The sequence below is a fragment of the Macaca nemestrina genome, chromosome 9, assembly GCF_043159975.1.
Source record: "Macaca nemestrina isolate mMacNem1 chromosome 9, mMacNem.hap1, whole genome shotgun sequence".
Lineage (NCBI taxonomy): Eukaryota > Metazoa > Chordata > Mammalia > Primates > Cercopithecidae > Macaca > Macaca nemestrina.
The window spans coordinates 82,826,524-82,845,641 of NC_092133.1; the positions used below are offsets into that span (position 1 = coordinate 82,826,524).

General features: G+C 58.4%; 2 protein-coding genes across 6 annotated transcripts in view; both read left to right on the forward strand.

The window, feature by feature from the left end:
* The first annotated feature begins 2,274 nt into the window (after positions 1-2,274).
* LOC105495981 (opsin 4) lies at positions 2,275-11,661 on the forward strand. Its single transcript, XM_011765997.2, has 10 exons — positions 2,275-2,569; positions 3,787-3,934; positions 4,822-4,852; positions 5,657-5,790; positions 6,111-6,314; positions 6,926-7,097; positions 7,527-7,691; positions 8,919-9,026; positions 9,889-10,069; positions 11,329-11,661. The coding sequence occupies exons 1-10, from the start codon at positions 2,426-2,428 to the stop codon at positions 11,659-11,661; spliced, it is 1,620 nt and encodes a 539-aa protein (XP_011764299.2). The 5' UTR covers positions 2,275-2,425.
* A 4,416-nt stretch (positions 11,662-16,077) lies between these two features.
* LOC105495980 (LIM domain binding 3) overlaps positions 16,078-19,118 on the forward strand; it is a 69,866-nt gene continuing 66,825 nt past the window's right edge. The window contains exons 1-2 of one of the 5 annotated variants that reach the window (XM_011765990.3): positions 16,078-16,221; positions 16,326-16,441. In XM_011765990.3, coding sequence (XP_011764292.2) covers positions 16,349-16,441 — 93 coding nt within the window. In that variant the 5' untranslated portion in view covers positions 16,078-16,221; positions 16,326-16,348. The remainder of the gene's footprint in view (positions 16,222-16,325; positions 16,442-19,118) is intronic. The other 4 variants (XM_071069845.1, XM_011765991.3, XM_011765992.3 and 1 more) reach the window with 4 other exon arrangements.

Genomic DNA, 19,118 nt, shown 5'->3' on the forward strand with positions numbered 1-19,118 from the left:
GAAGACAGGAGCCACCTGGTCGGAGGGGGGTGATGGAAGGCCAGGGTTTCCACAGGTCAGACCACAGCTTCCAGCCAGGACAGCTTGGGCAGCAGTAGTCGTAGGAGACATCTGGAGGCTGAGGCTGCCCACACGGCCCTCCTGGCTCCACTGGATGGCAGGCTCCAGGCAGACGAGCTGCCAGGTTGGTGTGGGGTGCCAAGGTTGGGAGCATGAGAGCGATGGGGGGCCTCCCCAGTGGGACAGAAGCACAGGAGTGAGGGGATTGGGCCCTGAGGAGATCTCAGTGTCACCCGCAAGGGCTGCAGTGTGCAGGCCATGGAGAAAGGACATTGTCAGGTGAGATGTTGGCTTCCAAAGGCCCCAGGCGGGGGGCTCCGATTCCTCCGACCTTTCCCTGAGGTGCTCCTTTGAGGTCTGTGGCACCCTGGGTATGGCATGTGGATTCCCGCCTCTTGTGTCCACCTGACAAGCACTTCTCCCCTGGACTCCTGTGCCTGCTCCATCACTTGCACCTTGTCTTAATTAGCAGGTTAGAGAGTGGGGTCCATATTGAATGGGACGTTGTGTTGACTCAGAATTGCTCCCAGCTGCGAGGAATTGTTAAACCCCTACATTAAAATGCAAACAGCTGGCATTGAGCCTAGGGACAGAAAGCAAAGCCAGCCCTTCAGCCTCACAGGGTGGCCTCTGTGAGCCAAAGCCCTGAAGTGGAAGAGCCTCAGGAGGAGGGCAGTGTGAGCCATGGGCTGGCAGCTGCAGGAAGTGCAGCTCCGCTCCCAGTGAGGATGCTCCCACTTCTGCTTAAACCTGGGGCTCTGGGAGAACTATAAAGACTGGGGGAACTTCTGGAAGAGGAGTGGTATCTCTGTCCACTCCAGGGCTCCACCACTCCCAGCACTGTGCCAGGACATGGCCTCCGCATAGGATGACCGCTGCCTGGTCGGGCTCCCCTAAACACAGCCTCTGTGGCAGTCCTAGCCTGAGCGGCCCTCCCTGGCAGCCGTGTATTCAGCTTCCCTTCTCTCCAGCTCCTGCTGCCTCCTCTAAGACAGGGCAAGGGGCAGGCCCGGGGTCCCCTCCACTTCTGACATCCAGTCAACTTGAATCAGGCCTGCAGGCCTGGGTGAGTTCCTGGGACTCTTCCAAAAATTAAAAAATCTTTATACTTTAAAAATTTCTGCCGGGCCCGGTGGCTCATGCCTGTAATCCCAGCACTTTGGGAAGCCAAGGTGGGCAGATCACCTGAGGTCAGGAATTCGACCTGGCCAACATGGTGAAACCCTGTCTCTACTAAAAATACAAATATTAGCTGGGTGTGGTGGCAGGTGCCTGTAATCCCAGCTACTCGGGAAGCTGAAGCAGGATAATCGCTTGAACCTGGGAGGCGGAGGTTGCAGTGAGCCGAGATGGCACTATTGCCCTCCAGGCTGGGTGAGAGAGCAACACTCTGTCTCAATAAATAAATAAATCAAATTTAAAAATAAAACTTTCTTATCCAAAACAAGCAAAAGCCACCTCATGATCTGATCTCACCTTAATGCTACATCCTCTTACTGTCTCCATCTGTGAAGGGGTGACCAGCCTTGGTTCTGTGCAGGGTGGCTGTGAAAACGCCATGGCTCATGGGGGCCAAACATAGCGGTAGGGCCCACTGTGGAAAGGGTGAGGCTGAGCTGCACAGCCTCAGCTGCCCACAAACAGCTCTGGGGGTTCTTGGGGTAGCTGAGGCTGTTCTTGATGAGCTCAGGGAAGAAACACAACAGAGACTGGTGAAAGGAGAGGACAGAGCCTTCTGCCCAATGTCCAGGAGCCTGAGCCCAGGAATCTCCCTTGAAACACACTCTCACACACAGTCACACACCCTTACACACACACACACATTCACGACACCATCCCAGAAATCTCCCTTGAAAAACACACACACACTCACATACACATTCACCGCATGATCCCAGAAGTCTCCTTTGAAACACACTCTTTCACACGCATACACACACACAGTCATACCACCATCATCCAGAAATCTCCCTTGAAACACACTCACACACACATTCACGCCACCATCATCAGACCTTCGTAGATAGACACCCAGGGACCTTGGTCGGAGTGAGCTGGAGGCATGGAGCGACTGAGCATGTGCAGCTCCCGCACCACTATATAAAGATGAGGATGAACTCTGTGGCTTTGAGTCACCATAACTGTGACGCTCACTCCCTTTGCGCTTCACCAGACACAGAGCAACCGCCAGCCCCAAGAGCAGCTCCAGGCTGGATCTGCGCCAGACACAGGAGAAAGCAGCGGGCAGGCTGAGCAGGGGTGCTGAGGATGGAGGAAAGCTGGGAGGCTGAGCACAGCTGAAGTCCTGAGCTCCCTGTGCCGTTGACTTCTCTGTGGGCTCGAGCAAGGACCATCCCAACTCAGGATGAACCCTCCTTCGGGACCAAGAGTCCCGCCGAGCCCAACCCAGGAGCCCAGCTGCATGGCCACCCCAGCCCCACCCAGCAGGTGGGACAGCTCCCAGAGCAGCATCTCCAGCCTGGGCCAGCTTCCGTCCGTCAGTCCCACGGTAAGCCTGGGCCAGCAGGTGCATGCACAGAGACTTCCCTGTCCCCTTCCTGGTCCCCTCCTGGCCACACGCAGGGGCTTTGAGCGGGAGATAGAAAAGGTCTGAACTCTGCTGTGGGGCCTTGAGCCATTACTGGACCTCCCTGAGCCCGCCCCCGATAAACAGGCTGATAGAGGAAGTGCAGGCAATGTCCTTCCTAATGGAGAGCTTTCAAGGAATAGAAAGGCCAGCCCTGAGGACAAGGGGCTGGAATGGGCAGACCTGTCCTTGGCTGCACTCATTCCTTTTAGAGGTTGCTTGGATGCCCCATGGAGCCCTTCAGAGAGGAGGGCACACCCTGGGCCTCTGGATCTGCCCAGCCCACAGTGAAGCCTTGGGTACCTTCTGCCACCTCCATCATCCTAGCCCAGGCCCAGGGCCATATTCCATCAACACCACTGCTAGCTGGGGAGGGCTGAGGGCACCCTCAGGACCTGGGGATGCTGGCCCAGGTGCTGGACAGGATGGGAAGGTTCCGGTAGCTATAGGGGCCACTGGGGTAGGACAGAGACCAAGCTACCCTCTCTACCCCAGAAAGGGGTTAGGGTGGGAGGAGTGTTTAAATCCCTTTGTCCTGACTTGATATGGTCATGACCTCCCTTCAGTGACCCTGCAGGCCTAAGCTTTCTTTCTAAAGGGAATTCCCTTCATTCTCATGCCAGGCATCAAGGTCAGCTGTACCCAGTTACGCTAAGGGGCAATGCAACTTCTCCTCTAAGGCTCAGTAGGGGACAGGACTCCTGAGAGGGGCTCCACCCAACTCACAACCCCAGCGTCTAGAGGCCTCAAACACTGTCTTGGGCCCTTGGGCTGAAGTCCATACTGCAGGCAGGGATGCACCCAGGAGTTGGCTCTGCCTTCTCCCTAAGGAAAGATAAGGTGACCCAGGCCATGTCCCTGCTTGCCAGGTACGTATCTGTCTGTCCTACCAGCCTCTAGCAGGTGATCTGAGCTCACTCCTAGAAGGCCCCTGTGCCATGGTCTAGGAGCTTGGGCTCGACTCTGGAAAGGACCTGCACTTCCATTCTTCTTGGCCACTTGCGAGCTATGTGTGCAAGTGGCTTTGCCACTCTGAGCCTATTTTCCTGCCCTGTTGAGAATCCTAACTCTTCCTTCTCAGGACTATTTGAAGGTGACAAGGGATAATGTGATTCTCTCGTTTCTCTGTCTCTCCGCAGGCAGCTGGGACTTGGGCTGCTGCCTGGGTCCCCTTCCCCACAGTTGATGTTCCAGACCATGCCCACTATACTCTGGGCACAGTGATCTTGCTGGTGGGACTCACGGGGATGCTGGGCAACCTGACGGTCATCTATACTTTCTGCAGGTGCCTGGTTGGTGGTGCTGGGCCCAGGGCACTGAGGGTGGCAGCCATGCAGACAGGAAGAACATGCGGGCAGGAATGTTGGCTCTAACTCTGGCCAGGGCAGTGTTGAGCCTAGGCAGGGAGGGCAGGGCCATGCCTTCGATGATCTCAGGACCAGACCTTCCTCAAGGTCACGGAAAGAGCCAAAAATGGTCCAGGGAGGCCTGACTGACTGGCACTAATTGAGACCCAGGTGCATCCTCTGTGGAGAGTGTGTGTGCCCAGAATATGTGGGTCTCTGACCATTCTGCCCTGCTCTCAGCACACCTCTGCCATCACCTGCCCCAGAGAGCATCCTCCCCCTGCCTTGAAGAGCCACTCTAGGCCGGGTGTGGTGGCTCCCACCTATAATCCCAGCACTTTGGGAGGCCAAGGTGAGCAGATCACCTGAGGTCAGGAGTTCGAGACCAGCCTGGCCAATGTGGTAAAACCCCATCTCTACTAAAAATACAAAAATTAGCCAGGCATGGTGGTGTGGGCCTGTAATCCCAGCTGCTCAGGAGGTTGAGGCAGGAGAATCACTTAAACCCAGAAGGCAGAGGTTGCAGTGAACCGAGATCATGCCACTGCACTCCAGCCTGGGCAACAGAACAAGACTCCACCCCTACCCCCCAAAAAAGAGCATTCCTGGGGACCAGGATCCTCAAGTCCCTCAAACACCCCTGACACCCACTCCCAGTGTCCCTCTCCATCTGCCCCCTTGCCTGGCTCAGTGACTGAGACAGGCAGATGGAGAAGGAGACCCAGGCTCCAGGGCCACACAGCCCTCTGGCTCTCCCACCTGCTAGCTAAGGGACTGGGCACCTAATTTCTCCTCCTTGAGCCCACTTTTCTTACCTGCAAAACGGAGCTGTGCTTCATGGAGTCACTGTGATGATGCAGTAAGTTCCTGGATGTGCATTGCCCCACAAATGAGCCACTTACTAAGTGCTGTGCACCAGAGCAAGTCACTTCATGAGTGGGGGCATCTTGTCTGGAAAATGGGGACAATGAGGCCTCCCTCAGGGTGGATGCAAAGATGGATGATGACAGGAGCTGAGGCTGGTGAAAGTGCCTGGCCCGGCCGTGGTGCACAGCCATCAGCTCCTCTGCCCTTTGCCATCCCCAAGGGTGAGGACTACAGAGACAGTGTGCAGGGCAGGGCCCAGGCAGGATGTGACACTGGAGGGAGGGTGGAAGGGGGACCTGAGGAGGAGGGAGGCATGAGAAGCCATGGGAAAGCACAGTCAGGGTACGCAGGAGGAGGAGCCTGGGGAGAAACCTCTAGGGAGATCTTGGCCTGGAGGGACTCAAGGAAACCAGTGAATTGGCCAAGGAGATGGTGTGAGTGGTGCAGAGGAATTTAGAGGGCGAGAAGAGGAAAGGGACACGACCCAAGAACCGGCCTGCACTGGGCCACGCCTCAGATTTTGGAGAGAAACTGCCCCCTGCTTCACTCTGAGGGAGCTGTCTTGGGGTCCTCACTCAGCCCACACTGCTGGGTTCAACAGCTGCTCGGCTGGTCCCTGCTAGACAGTGGGATAGCTCTGTGGCCTGGCAGCTCATGCCTGTCTGCATGCCCATGTGTGTGTGCATGTGTGAGTGTGTGGCACATGTGTGCGCATGCGTACTTGAGGGGTGCGGGAAGCTCCCCGTAGCTCTGGAGGTGTCAGGAAGTGCCTCCTAACAGCTTCTGATCCTTCCAGGAGCAGAGGCCTCCGGACACCTGCCAACATGTTCATTATCAACCTCGCCATCAGCGACTTCCTCATGTCCTTCACCCAGGCCCCTGTCTTCTTCGCCAGCAGCCTCTATAAGCACTGGCTCTTTGGGGAGACAGGTAGAGATACTGGGGCTCCCTTTTGCTCGAGGGAGGAGGAGGGTTTTGACCTGGGGATGCCCACAATGGTGGGTGGCCCAAAGGAGGTGATTTGCTGCGCCTGGGCAGAGAGTGGGTAGCTGCCCTCAGTCCTGTGAGTAAGCAAGAATGGAAGATGCAGTGTTGGTCCTGAGGGCTCTGCCAGCCTTAGCCAGATGTGGCAGGTGGAGGGGGTGGAGTGTGCTCAGGCCTGCTCTTCCTGTGAGGCGAGGGCCAGAGCAGAGTCCACCCCATCCCCAGACCCTCCTCCCCAGGACTCAGAGCAGGGGCTGTGCCCACAGGCTGCGAGTTCTATGCCTTCTGTGGGGCTCTCTTTGGCATCTCCTCCATGATCACCCTGACGGCCATCGCCCTGGACCGCTACCTGGTAATCACACGCCCGCTGGCCACCATTGGTGTGGCGTCCAAGAGGCGCGCGGCATTTGTCCTGCTGGGCGTTTGGCTCTATGCCCTGGCCTGGAGTCTGCCACCCTTCTTTGGCTGGAGTAAGTGGGATGCTGGAACTGGAAGTGGGGCAGATGGGCTGGGAGGGGCACATTCAAGGGGAAGTAGGTGGACTTGGGTCAGCCAGCTAATGGGGGCAGGGGTGCCCAGGAACTACCTGAGCCTCAGGTCAGATGGACATTCAGGGGATGTGACCGGCAGCAAGGGAAACTGACACTGCCCCATCAGGGGCCAAAGGACCTCCTGGGCAGCTGATCCCAAAATACAGAGGCTTTCTGGGTGGGGCAAAGTGACAGGTACTTCTCATGCTGAGTCAGACTAGGCAGGGGGCTGGGGTGTGAGGCCTCTGCAGGTGGAAGGGTGGAGAGCAAGGTAGTAGCCCTCCTGGGGCAAGACTAGGCCTCTGGCTGAAGCCCTGGCAAGCACCATCTTGTAGTTATGGTGAGCTTTCTGCTCAAATCTAGCAGGAATGGGAGGCAGTGGGCTTTTCAGGCCATCCCAATTCCCTCCAGCTTCCTCACTGCACTGGACAGGGCCAGGTCAGGGGCCAGGGCTGTGTATGGGGACCCGAATGCCACATACAAAGCTCCTGCCAGATAAGGAGCCCTGGTCAGTGCCACCACGAAGCCTGAGCACCTGCCCTGGCTCCCAGGTGCCTATGTGCCCGAGGGGTTGCTGACATCCTGCTCCTGGGACTACATGAGCTTCACACCGGCTGTGCGTGCCTACACCATGCTTCTCTGCTGCTTCGTGTTCTTCCTCCCTCTGCTTATCATCATCTACTGCTACATCTTCATCTTCAGGGCCATCCGGGAGACAGGACAGTAAGAGCCGAGCATGGAGGGGGGCTACAGGAGGGGGGCCGGCCCCTCTGCCAGGTGGCCTCTGCCCCACCACTCACACCTGCACCAGCCTACCAGAGCATGCCCGGCGGCTGAAGGCAGGCTGAGCACGTGCTTACGGGGCAGCGATGTCTAGGGTGAGCCTCAGGAGACAAGGGCTTCCAGGGAGGGCTTTTAGGCATGGCCAGGGGAGCAGAGAAGGCACACCGAATCAAGGGGGAGTGGGGGGCAGCTAAGACCCTCGTGTCACAGAAAACTTTCTGGAAGTCACAGCTGCCTGCACTGCTGGAAGGAATGACACTCTCCCAAGTGCCCTCCAAAGATAGTCCAGGGAGGCTCCCCCAGCAGCCGTGACCCTGGTGCTCGCTGCCACCCGACTAGGGTCAGACCTGGACTATGCGTCCTTCCTAGGGCTCTCCAGACCTTCGGGGCCTGCAAGGGCAGTGGCGAGTCCCTGTGGCAGCGGCAGCGGCTGCAGAGCGAGTGCAAGATGGCCAAGATCATGCTGCTGGTCATCCTCCTCTTCGTGCTCTCCTGGGCTCCCTATTCTGCTGTGGCCCTGGTGGCCTTTGCTGGGTAAGCAGTGGTAAAGAGTTGGGGAAGAGGCTGAAGGGGTAGGGGTGGGAGCAAGAAGCCTGGGCAGCTTCTTCCTCCCAGCCCAACCCCGGCCAGCCATCCTTGCACCCTAAGACCAGCCTCACAGCTTATTCTCTCCCTGGGTAAGGTGCCCAGCCCCGGGGTGAGTGGGAGGCCACCTAGTTCCTGGAAGCACCAGGGCACATGCAGAGGAGCTCTGCGCCCCACAAAGCTTTGGGCGGACGGCCTGCTAGCCCCCTTTGGAACACACAGTTCCTCTTGAGGTCTCCTCTCTCTCCGCTTGGGCTGTGGTCACATGACCAGAGGTGCTGCCCATCTCCAGGAATGGGTCCCTGAGAGCTGCCCTTCTAGCCCTTTGTGGCTAGAGTCTGGGGATTGTGACATCTGCAGCGGCACGGATGCAGGCTCACCTTCAGAAGTGTTTTTGAGAAGTGAGGGCTATTTAACCTTGGAAGTACTTAGATAGAAGACCTTCTTGTAGAGGAATGGCCTGGTCCCCCCAGGCCCTTACTGTGGGGTTTCTCTACAATAGCCAGGGCAAGAATGGGCATCACGGTTGGGGTTGGGTATGAGAAGAGCTAGGCAGAGGGTCCGAGGGCCAGAGTCAATGGGGGGAAGTGGGGCATCGCCAGCAGCACAGGCTCCAAGGGACAGTGGACCTGGGAACCTCCACCCCAAATTCGGCACATCTTCCTTCCAGAGCCACACACTCAACCACCCACTGCTCCCTCCTTCTCACTCAGATCAGAATTCTCCTGGCATAGGCTGAGCATTGTGGCTCATGCCTGTAATCCCAGCACTTTGGGAGGCCAAGGCAAGGGATTACCTGAGGTCAGGAGTTCGAGATTAGCCTGGCCAACATGGTGAAACCCCATCTCTACTAAAAATACAAAAATTATCCAGGTGTGATGACGGGAGCCTGTAGGCTCAGCTACTCAGGAGGCTGAGGCAAAAGAATTGCTTGAACTCAGGAAGCAGAGGTTGTAGTGAGCTGAGATCACGCCACTGCAACTCCAGCCTGGGCGATAGAGCAAAAAGAAAAAAAAGAAAAAATTATCCCGGCACTGCCAATTCCTCCCTGTGGGGCTGACTTAGTGGTGCTGGTTTGGGCCGGATTAGGATTTGGGCTTTGGCAGGGCCTGGCCCAGAAGAGAAGGTGCGTCAGGAGGGCCAGCTAGCTTGGGGACCACACCTTCTCTGTCCTAGGTACGCACATGTCCTGACACCCTACATGAGCTCGGTGCCAGCCGTCATCGCCAAGGCCTCTGCAATCCACAACCCCATCATTTACGCCATCACCCACCCCAAGTACAGGTGTGGCTCTTTTCCAGAACCCCAACCTTGGCCTCCGAGGGCCTGGCCGGCAGATGGGGGCAGAGGCCACCACCTTTCCTGTCTCTTGTATGTGTGTTGGATGGGGGCCACCAGCAGCTGGGAGCGGCTACTGACACTGAGTGGGGTCTGGAGTTGGTGTGCCTCCCTCCCCCACCCCAGCTTCCCAGGGGGCACGGTGTGGAGGGAGGTCAGGGCTCCCTGGGCAGTATCCGATCCTAACTATGGGACCTTTCAGACCTGGGGTGTAGGGCAGCCAGGACAGCCCTGTGAATTTAAGCCCCTCCCCCACTGCCCTCCCTGATAGTGTCATCCTGAAGAGACCACAGCAGGGAGAGCTCAGCTCTGCTCCCAGGGCCTGGCAGGGGCCTGGAGTGGCTCTGGGCCAGTATGCGTGCTGATAGCAACCCGGCAAGGCCGCTTCTCCCTCAGTGCTTCCTTTTGCCTGGTGGTGTCCGTCACTCACCGCCTTCCCAAGGCCAGTGGCAGGCCTGAACCCGTCCAGCACAGAGGCTGCTCAGGAGTGTCCCTGGTCTCCATTACCAAAGATGTGGCTTGAGCCAACCACTTGGGGGCTGGAACTGACATCCCCAGGCTCTCCCTGCATGCCTACCACCCAAAATCTCTCTGTTCCTCCCACCAGCCCTGTGAGCCTGTCAATCTCCCCATCCAGCATCTGTCTTTCTGTCCTCATCACCTGCCATAGTTTCCAGGGTTGGCCTCCCCATTTCCCCAGAGGCTCTCGGTCACCACACATTAGGCCTGTACCACCCTGTGCATCCATCCCCTCCCCTGCCTCTGTCTGCCCATCCCCTGGCCCTAATCAGATGTGCGGTCCCTGCAGGGTGGCCATTGCCCAGCACCTGCCCTGCCTGGGGGTGCTGCTGGGTGTATCACGCCGGCACAGTCACCCCTACCCCAGCTACCGCTCCACCCACCGCTCCACGCTGATCAGCCATACCTCCAACCTCAGCTGGATCTCTGGACGGAGGCGCCAGGAGTCCCTGGGCTCAGAGAGTGAGGTGGTAAGGACGCTGGGCCTTCGCCAGCTTGCACCTGGCCATCCCTTCCTTAGGCAGCCCTGGGGTTCTGGGGGAAACATGGGCCCTGGTGGGGCTACCTCTGAGACTCAGGGACTCTCAGGACGCTGGCACCCTGACAGGAAGAGACCATCGCAACACCCCCATGGAGTTCATAATCCTCCCTGATAGGCGGGGGCACTAGGGCCAGAGAGGGGATGGTTTGGGGGTTCCCAAGAGCAGGGCCAGGATTGAACACAGGTCTTCCAACTCCAGGCCATCTCCTTTTCCACACTGACACTCTCCCTAGAGCCGCAGCCTGAAGAGATCAGCACATCTGGCCCTAGATAGGGCTCCGGAGAGTCAAGGCAGGAGTTAGCTTGGAGCTCCTTGCTCCTCAGCATTAAGCCCCCTCCTCCTGGGAGCCTTGAAGAGCTCACAGGATTGTCATGGGCCCTGGAGATGGGAGATGTGACTTTGAGCCTCAGCTTACCACGTGCTCACTGTGGGAGCCTGGGCAGGTCACTTACCCCCTCTGAGGCTCCACATCCTCCTCTGAAAGGGAAAACAGGCATCTCACATCAGCACTGGCCAGGTGTGCCCAGGGTGGGTGTCAACCCTCCTCAGGGCCAGGTGTGCCCAGGGATGGGTGTCAGCCCTCCTTGGTGCCTGCAGTTCTGCTGCCCCTAGATGCCCCCAGGAAAGCTCTGTGCACCACCGGCTCCTATTCCAGCCACACTTGGGCTCCTCCTTAATTCTACCTACAGCGCCCTCTATGGGCCTCAGCAAGAGCTGCCGCCGACTGACCAGCCAGCGATCTCCTCCCACTGCCTGCATCTTCAGGTGTCTTGGTTAAGGGACTGAGAGAGGAGCTCTCAGGGGTCCCTCCTGTAAACCACTGTAGTCACCAAGGAGAAATCTAATCTGTTAGTGGAGGCCTAGACCCTCGTGAAGACCACCCATGTATTCAAAAATATAAATAGCCACTTTCTTAGGGAGGTCTGCAGGTGTGCAGATGGGGAGCAAACCTGCACACACACACACACACACACACACACACACACACACACACACACACACCCTGTAGCATAGGCATGCACAATTTACGAGGTTTATTTAGTGACCAGCAACCATGCAAATGGTGTCAGGGGCCTCCTGCAATGAATACCTGTTGGGAGGATGGAGGAGGACCTGGTGGGGTAAGGGCAGGAGCAAAGCTACGGACTGTCCCTCTCACCTCACAGTCACTTTCTCACCTCCGCCAGGGCTGGACACACATGGAGGCAGCAGCTGTGTGGGGAGCCGCCCAGCAAGCGAATGGGCGGTCCCTCTACGGTCAGGGTCTGGAGGACTTGGAAGCCAAGGCGCCCCCCAGACCCCAGGGACAGGAAGCAGAGACTCCAGGGAAGGTGACTGGGCCTGGTACCTGCCAATCGGTAAAGGGGTGGGGATTAGGGGTCAATAGCCCAGGGAGAGGCCAGGAAAGGGAGACTTGTTCTCTTGGGCAGGGGCAATGCCCTCCAGGAATCACCTGCTCCCAGCACCTCTCAGCTTTTCCTTGTCTGCCTGGGGGTCTCTGTGACTCTGAGATGCTCTGAGCAAGGCTTGCATGTGGTCTGCGTGTGTGTATGTGTGTGTGATCATGCAACTCTGACTCTGCACGATGCTGTTGGTTGTGCTGTGCCATGATAAGTGTACATGTGTGTGTTGATAAGAGTCGGAGGTCTGCAGCCGGCAGAACATAGCTCAAGCATGTGTGTGGCCATGTGCCCGGCACATGCTCTGTCACTGTAACACCCAGTGACACGTGACAGAGCATGCCCCAATGTGTCTGCTTTAAGCTGTGCATATGTGGGTGGTGTGTGCCTCTCTGTGTGACTGCAAGGTTGGACATACCTGCGGAGGAAGGGGCTGCAAGCTGTGGATGTGCTCACCATGAATGCCCTGAGATCAGGATGTCACCCAGAATACTTGTGGCTATTAAAAGAAGGCCAGCTGTCGGCCCAAGTGCCTATGGAACGGAATGTCGATGGCGATTAGAGAAGGCCATATTCTAGAACACTGGAAATGTCGTGTGCACAGGCTCCCAAGCAGCCCTTCACCCCAGCTGACAGCTCCCCATCTGCCCCTCCTGTCACACCCACACAACACCCCCAGCTCGGCTCATGGGCTCTCTGGCTTCCCTAGCTAGTCCAAGGCCAAAGGCACATTCCTGCCTTCCTTCCTTCCTGAGTGCTGTGTCCCTGTGCATCCAAGAACGAAAGTCCTGGGCTGTACCTGCAGTTGGGTAGCCTCAGCCTCTCTCAGCATTCCCCCTGGGGGCACCGCCCCCTGTCCTGGAGCCCAGGCACTGTGCATGCCATAAATGCCAGGACAAAGTCCTGGCAGTGACCCCCAGGCTGGCCAGGCACTGATGAAAGACACAGTGCCTGTCTTGGAGGGATAGGCTGGGGTGGGGTGCTGGGGAGCCATCAACAATCACCACACACATGTGATAAGCGCTGCCAACGAGGTGTGAGCACGCAGGGTACTGAAAGCAGAGGCAAGTCCCTGAGGCTCCCCAGGAAGGTAGAGGTGAAGCAGGGATCTGCAGGCAGCAGGGATGGGGAGTGGGGGTAGCACTGATCTGTCCAGGATGAGGATACAGCCTGTGTGACTGTGCAAACACAGGGGCACAGGGGAGGGAGCTCAGTATGTCCTGGAACAGGATGTCTCTCTGTGACCCTGAGAGCAGCCAGAGGGACCCTGGGGATTGGCAGTGGGGGACATAGGACAAGGGAAGACGGGCCGGAGGTGGTAGGAGCAGTGGGAAGGCAAGGCCCCATCAGGGACTGGCTTAGGTGTCTCCAGACCTGACCTAGGGACAGGAAGCCCTGGGAGGGGGTTGGTCAGCTTTGCAGGGTGAAGACTAGAGGAAGGAAGTACTGCAGGGCAGGCAACGAGTGACCCATTTAAGGGCAGCAGGAGCCGGGGTGATGCCAGAGTCTCCACATGTGGAGGAGAGGAGAGGAGAGGATTGGGTAGTGGGGGTGAGGATGAGTTCAGTTGTGACCCCGGGAGTCAAGAGCCCAGGGAGCATCCCAGGAGATGCTCTGCAGGCAGTGTTAGGCGTTACTGGCTCCTACTCTGGGATGTGGACTCTGGGAAGGCCCATCCCTGACCCAGCACACAACCTGGCCCTTCCTTGCAACCTCCCCACTGCTCGGTGACCCAGCATGTGGCGGGTCATCGGGAGACTGCTCCCAGTGAACTGCTCCTCAGCTAAACAGATGCGTGCTGTTTGTTTGCAGACCAAGGGGCTGCTCCCCTGCAAGGACTCCAGGATGTAGGACACCCACTGGCTCTCCCTTTCTTCTGGGACGCATCCAGCACCCCCATGTCTCCCTCATGTACACAGACCCAGGATTACGCTGTGAGCCTGCAGGCTTTGGAAGTGGCCCTGTCACCCGTGCTGCACAGGATTCACAGCCCTAGCCGCATGTCCCCTCTCCACACCTCAAAACTCCTGCCCCACAACGTCCTCCGCACCCACTTTCCAGCTCAGCAGCCGCATCCCAGGCCCAGCCTGAGGGGTGTGTGCCCAGGCTCTCCCGCTTCCCGAGTTGTCTGCCTCTCCTCAAATGCTGTGTGCTGCAATTGTCCAGGCGATGACAATGGTGATGGCTCCAGAGAACACACCAGCTATTTATGAGCCTCTGTCCGCAGGCTGGGCCTGTCACTGGCATAGGAAGGCCAGCTCCACATCTCCCACTGCCAACAGCTGAAGCTGAGCACAGACCTCCCTTTGCACACTGGAACGGTTACTCACCTCTGGCTTCTTCCCCCAGCGCACCGTTCCACTGTGGCCCACATTCTTGTGCACACGGGCATTTGCAGGCACGCTCTCGCATAGTTACCTATTTGAATGCACACCAAGCACATGCGTGCACACTCTGCATCTGTAATTCATTTCATGTAATGGAATGAATAATTTCATGTAAGCTCCTCCCAGGGCTGTGTGGATCTGACAGGGTACAGGAAAATAAAAAGTGGAGAAGGTGTCTTCAGACAAAATATGGTCTCTACCTATTGGTGCTATTATGGGAGAGAACCAGGGCCTGGCCTCTGATGCCTCCAGCAACTTCACTTCCTCTCCTCCTTGTGTCCCCACTCTTGGGACTCTCACTCTGAGGCCCACCTCAAACTTCAGGGAGCACAGCAGAGAAGGGACAAAGGCCAGGCTGGCCTCCGTCCCCACTCACTCCCCAGTGAGCCACTGAGCTCCGCCCAGCCCATGGGTACCAGCTGCTCTCTGACTGGCTTCACGTCTCCCGAGGGAGGCAGATGGAGGGAGGCCGGCCTTCACCTTTAAGAGCACTCTCCTGCCACCCCTCCCTTTCCCCAGAGGCGAGCTTCATCAGGCAGGAGCCAGAGGCCAGAGAAAGAGCGTGCAGCTCCAGGTACAGCCTCCCCCAGCTCCCTGGCCCTGGGGGTGGGCGCCTTCCTTCTCCCACACTGGTTATGCCCTGCTGCTGGGTCCTCTCCAGCCTGGCAGGATGGACAGACACCCCTACGAAAGGGAATAAGGCTGGAGTTAGGGATGGATGACATGGGGCTTTGCAGAGAGGGACAGGGAATGGTACGGGGGAGGGACGCTGGCCATGGACTGCTGGCCTCCTGGGCTGGGCTGCGTGATATAGGATGAAGGAGGTGATTAAGCGGGGGAAAGGACAGTCTTCCCGGCTTCTTCCGCTTGATAGTTTTGTGACTTTGGGCAAGAACAAAACAACCCCGTAATATGGGTGATCGTACCTTGCACCTTGCATGTGCCAGGCCCCAGGAGTGAGGCTGGAAGCTGAGAAATGACTCATACCTAGGCCTCTACTGACTCCTCAGGGTCCAAGCCAGAGCTCTCCAAGAGGGCCAGCAAGCAGCCAACCCAGTTGCCTCCCCTGAGCCTCAGTTTCTCCAACCAAGGAGCCAGAGTGGGCCTTGATCTATCTCCAGACCACATAGGGGCCTGAGGTCTTTCTTGGGGAAGGGGTTGGCCCAAAGACCACACTGGCAGAAGTCCCAAGATGCTTAGGCCCCCCACCCAGAACACACTCTCTCTGGGGTACAGGCTGAACATGCCACACGTGCTTCCCCCTCCGTGCCCCTCCTGGCCCTGTGTCTAGCAGCTGAGCAAATGGCGTCTCCTCCCTTCTCCCTGCCCCCTGCCATTCCTGCGCAAAGGGCACGGGGCCTGGCGTGTGGCACTGGCAGCTGGAGCTTTCCATGCTGCCGTCAAGTTTTCCAGAGCACAAATAAGACAGGAGAGCCAGGAATAACTGGCTGGGCCCCCAGAGGGTCTGGAGGGGATGGGCCTACCTCAGACCTGCTTTCAGACCCTGTGCCAAGGGGTGCAGGCAGAGGGCCAGCTGCCCAGGACCAGGGCTTTGGGAGGCTTCTGTGGCCATTGGGAGCCCATTATCTGGCATGCATCCTGTAAGAATCAGCCCGGGCTCCAGTGTGGCCCGGGTCCACTCCTTGTGTGACCTTGGAGAAGTCATTTAACCTCCCTGAGCTTTGTCTCCTGTGGGTCCAGGTGGCAGCTTCTCAGTATCCCAGGGAGTGAAGGGCGCATGCTGAGGCTGGCTATGCCCGGAGCTGCTGCTATTATGATCATTTTTATGGCTGGACAACCCTGGGCCAGTCACAGACCAGCTGCAGGCTCAGTTCAGGCCAAGCCACCTCCAGGACCCCACACTAGATAAAGCACAACCCCAGAATCCTGGGCAGGGACCACATGGCTGCAAAGCCCCTGCCCAAGGGAGCTCAACCCCTGGTCTTCTGAGCAAGAGGATGGGTACCACGGAGCAGGAAGAGCGAGTGTCTCCGCTCTCCAGAGGACACAGGAGCAAGGAGACCAGAGCATTCTCACCAACCTGGCTAGTCCCCCTTCCTCCCCCCTGGGGGGTGCTGGGTGCCGGACACCCCTCCCCAGGGGCTATATTAGCCGTGTGAGTCACGGTGGACCGGCTGGGAGGCCGCAGGCGGGCGGGACAGTGTAGGGTTACAGTCCATTTATGGGCGCAGCCGAGGGCAGATATCAGTGTCGATGGCATTCGCTCCCAGCTATTCTTAGGAGCCTCTCAAGAGCTCCACGCAGCCCAGCTGGGCAGCAAGGGACAGAGCAGGCAAGGCCGGGGGGCAGGGGCAGGGGCAGGGGCAGAGGTGTGGACCGGGCAGGCGGAGTGCCTGAGTGCCCTCTCACTCAACCCTCTCTACCCTTTGTCTGCAGAGGCGGCCGCTGACAGCACCAGCATGTCTTACAGTGTGACCCTGACTGGGCCTGGGCCCTGGGGCTTCCGTCTGCAGGGGGGCAAGGACTTCAACATGCCCCTCACTATTTCCCGGGTGAGTGCACCCTGCCACAGCCTGGCACCCGACGGGGTGGGCACGCTGTGTGTCTGTCTGTCTGTCCTTTCTGAGCCTCTCAGAAAGCAGAGCATGCCCCATCCCCTGGGACTGGCCTGGTCCTCTGGTCTCAGCCACAGCTGTTTGCTCACAGGAGCCCGCCGGCCTGTTATGCATGTGAGACACCATGAGCAGGTGGCAGGTGTTTTTAGCAGAGAAGAAAATGCTGAGTTTTCAGGCAGGCAGGCAGGTAGCTGGACCGAGTACAGCGCCTTCCTGATCCCTTCACTGTTAGAGTGGGCTTAGGGTGCCCCCAAGCCTTTAGCATTTCCCTAGATGTGGGCAGCTGCTTTGGGAAGGGAGCATTCCCAGCATGGAGAGGGCAGGTGATGGGCAGTTGGATAGATGGACAAACAGGCTGCTGACCTTGGCTGTCCTGCTGTCAGAGCGTGGGGCTGGGCTGGACTGAGTACTGGGCACCCGCTCCATCCCAAACTTGAGACACCAGCACCCTGGCTCATGGGGCTGGGCGGTCCTCCCCATTCACCGTGGCTGCTTTGTCTGTCTCACGACTTGTTCCCCGCAAGCGCTGGGGCCTGGTGAGATGGCCCCCTGTCCTGCAGTGTCTGTGATGGGGAGCAGCATGGCCTAATGCAGATGACACAGAACATCGGGTTGTCTGAGTAACTCTACTGCCTGGCTGGAGACAGCAACACCAGAGAGGCAGAAAGCTAGCCATGCTCCCAAGGAAGTACTCCAGGAACAGGGACTGACGGGGGAACAGCATCTAGACCGTAGTAGGCGCTCCGTCAGTATTTGTCAAACAAAGAGACTCCCCGGCAAGGCACTGGTAGACCCAGGGCTGAAGACCCCAAGGCTCAGGATGAACTGTGAGGCATACAGGGCAAGGACAACCCTGCCTGGTGGCTGAGCCCCTGGCCGTGCTGTTCTGGTCACAAGGCAGGAGCGGGAGGCTCCCAGGCTGTCACCAGAGGGTAGTGGGTGGGCAGGGGTATCTGGGCTACTGCCCCACTAGGGGAACAAGGGGACAGTTTCTTCTCTGGGGCCTTTGGGACTTGCCTTGGGCCTGGGGGCTGGAGGAAGGGGTTGGAGGGGAAGCACTGAAGTGGGCAAGGCCTGAAGGTGCTTGGCAGAGGGACCAGGGAGCCTGGGCAGAGGGTCAGGAGCCAACGCCACCACTGGAGAAGTAGTCTCTGTTTTTGGTTCCATGGGTACTTGGGGGAACCCCAGAAGTAGAAGCCCCACCCAGGGATGCTGTGAGAGCCTTATAATAGCCATAGAGGCCACATGCTTCCAGGGTGGGTGCTGGCCTGGCTCTGGCACAGGGAACAGGCCCTGCCCTCCATCCTTCAGTTGGAGATGTGGCTTGTTCTAACCTAGAGACTCCACCCCTCCAGATCTACTGCCCTGGAGACCACAGGGTCCTGGAAACCCACAGCTTTGCACACTTTGCATGAGGTGGCGACCTGCGGGCATGTGAGCCCCAGTGGATTTCCCACTGCCCTGTACAGCTCCCCACCCCCATGCTTGCAGGACTCCTTCCTGTACAAGGTGGAGCCTCTGTGTGCTCTCTCATGGGCCCTGTGGCCTCCCCTGCCTGAGACTGAGCCCACATCTCCCCCAGCTCCACCATCTCCAGGCCTCCTGCTGGTGCTCCCTGCCCTATCCCTATGGGTGCAAATTGGCCACTGGGCTCACTGGCACTCAGGATAGCCAATGACTTCACCCAGGGTCTATGTGCCACCTGGCCCCAGCCAGCCAGGGGCTTAAATGGCAGCCCAGAGGCCTTAAGCTAGATAACAGGAGGAATGTCCTTACTCCGGGGAGGGGGTATGCAGGGATGTGCTGGATCCAATGACTGGGGGGACTTTTAAAAATAGAACCCGAAGCCCAGGCAGGGCACTGGGGGATGGGCATGATGGCCTCTCGGCTTCCTTTAGGGGCATACCCCAAATCACCTGAGCTATGGAGCAGGCTGGACTGGGAACTGGAGCCCTTCCCGGGGCTTGGAACCTCTTGAGAAATTTTGGTGGTGGGCTGCTGATAGCCTGGGCTTGTGTCCTGGTTCTGTGCCGCTGGCAGGGCAGGCCTTGTGGACACAGCCCTGCCATCCCACCAGGGCTGTAGGATTTACTGCTGGGGCTCGCAGGGCCCTTCTGCACCAGGGACATCCCCCTACGGGGGAGGCATGGCCAGAGCTCTCTGGAGGAACTCCACTCCCACCCCAGCCAGGACCTGAGCCTGTGCCATAGGGCACCATAGGCAAGAGTGTGTGACCCTGTGGGGTGGGCAGGCAAGCGAGGCTCGGATCGTTACCTCACTTCAGAGCCTGGCAAACTGAGGCTGGCGTTTGCTCACAGGACAGGGATGGCCATGGGTGGATCTCCTGTGTCCTCTCACCCCAACTCCCATGCTGGCCTGCTCACCCCTCTGACTGGGACTACTAGAGAGGCACTGGGGAGACCTGTCCCCTCTCAGCTGCAGGTATGTGCTGCAGCTCCTCCTGGAAGGACACAGGCCGCCTACAGGCTGGGTGGTGGCTCCCGGGGGTCCATGGCAGCAACCTTGGGGCAGCAGCAGCCCCTCAAGGCCTCCCTTCAGAGGGTCTCCTCTTGCGGACTCACAGAGAAGGGGATTCAAGAGGGAGACTGGGAGC

Coding starts and splice junctions, on each gene's coding strand:
- LOC105495981 (XM_011765997.2), top strand. CDS start 2,426: ATGAACCCTCCTTCGGGACCAAGAGTCCCGCCGAGCCCAACCCAGGAG. Junction 2,570..3,786: donor TTCCGTCCGTCAGTCCCACG/GTAAGCCTGGGC, acceptor GTCTCTCCGCAG/GCAGCTGGGACTTGGGCTGC. Junction 5,791..6,110: donor CTGGCTCTTTGGGGAGACAG/GTAGAGATACTG, acceptor CTGTGCCCACAG/GCTGCGAGTTCTATGCCTTC.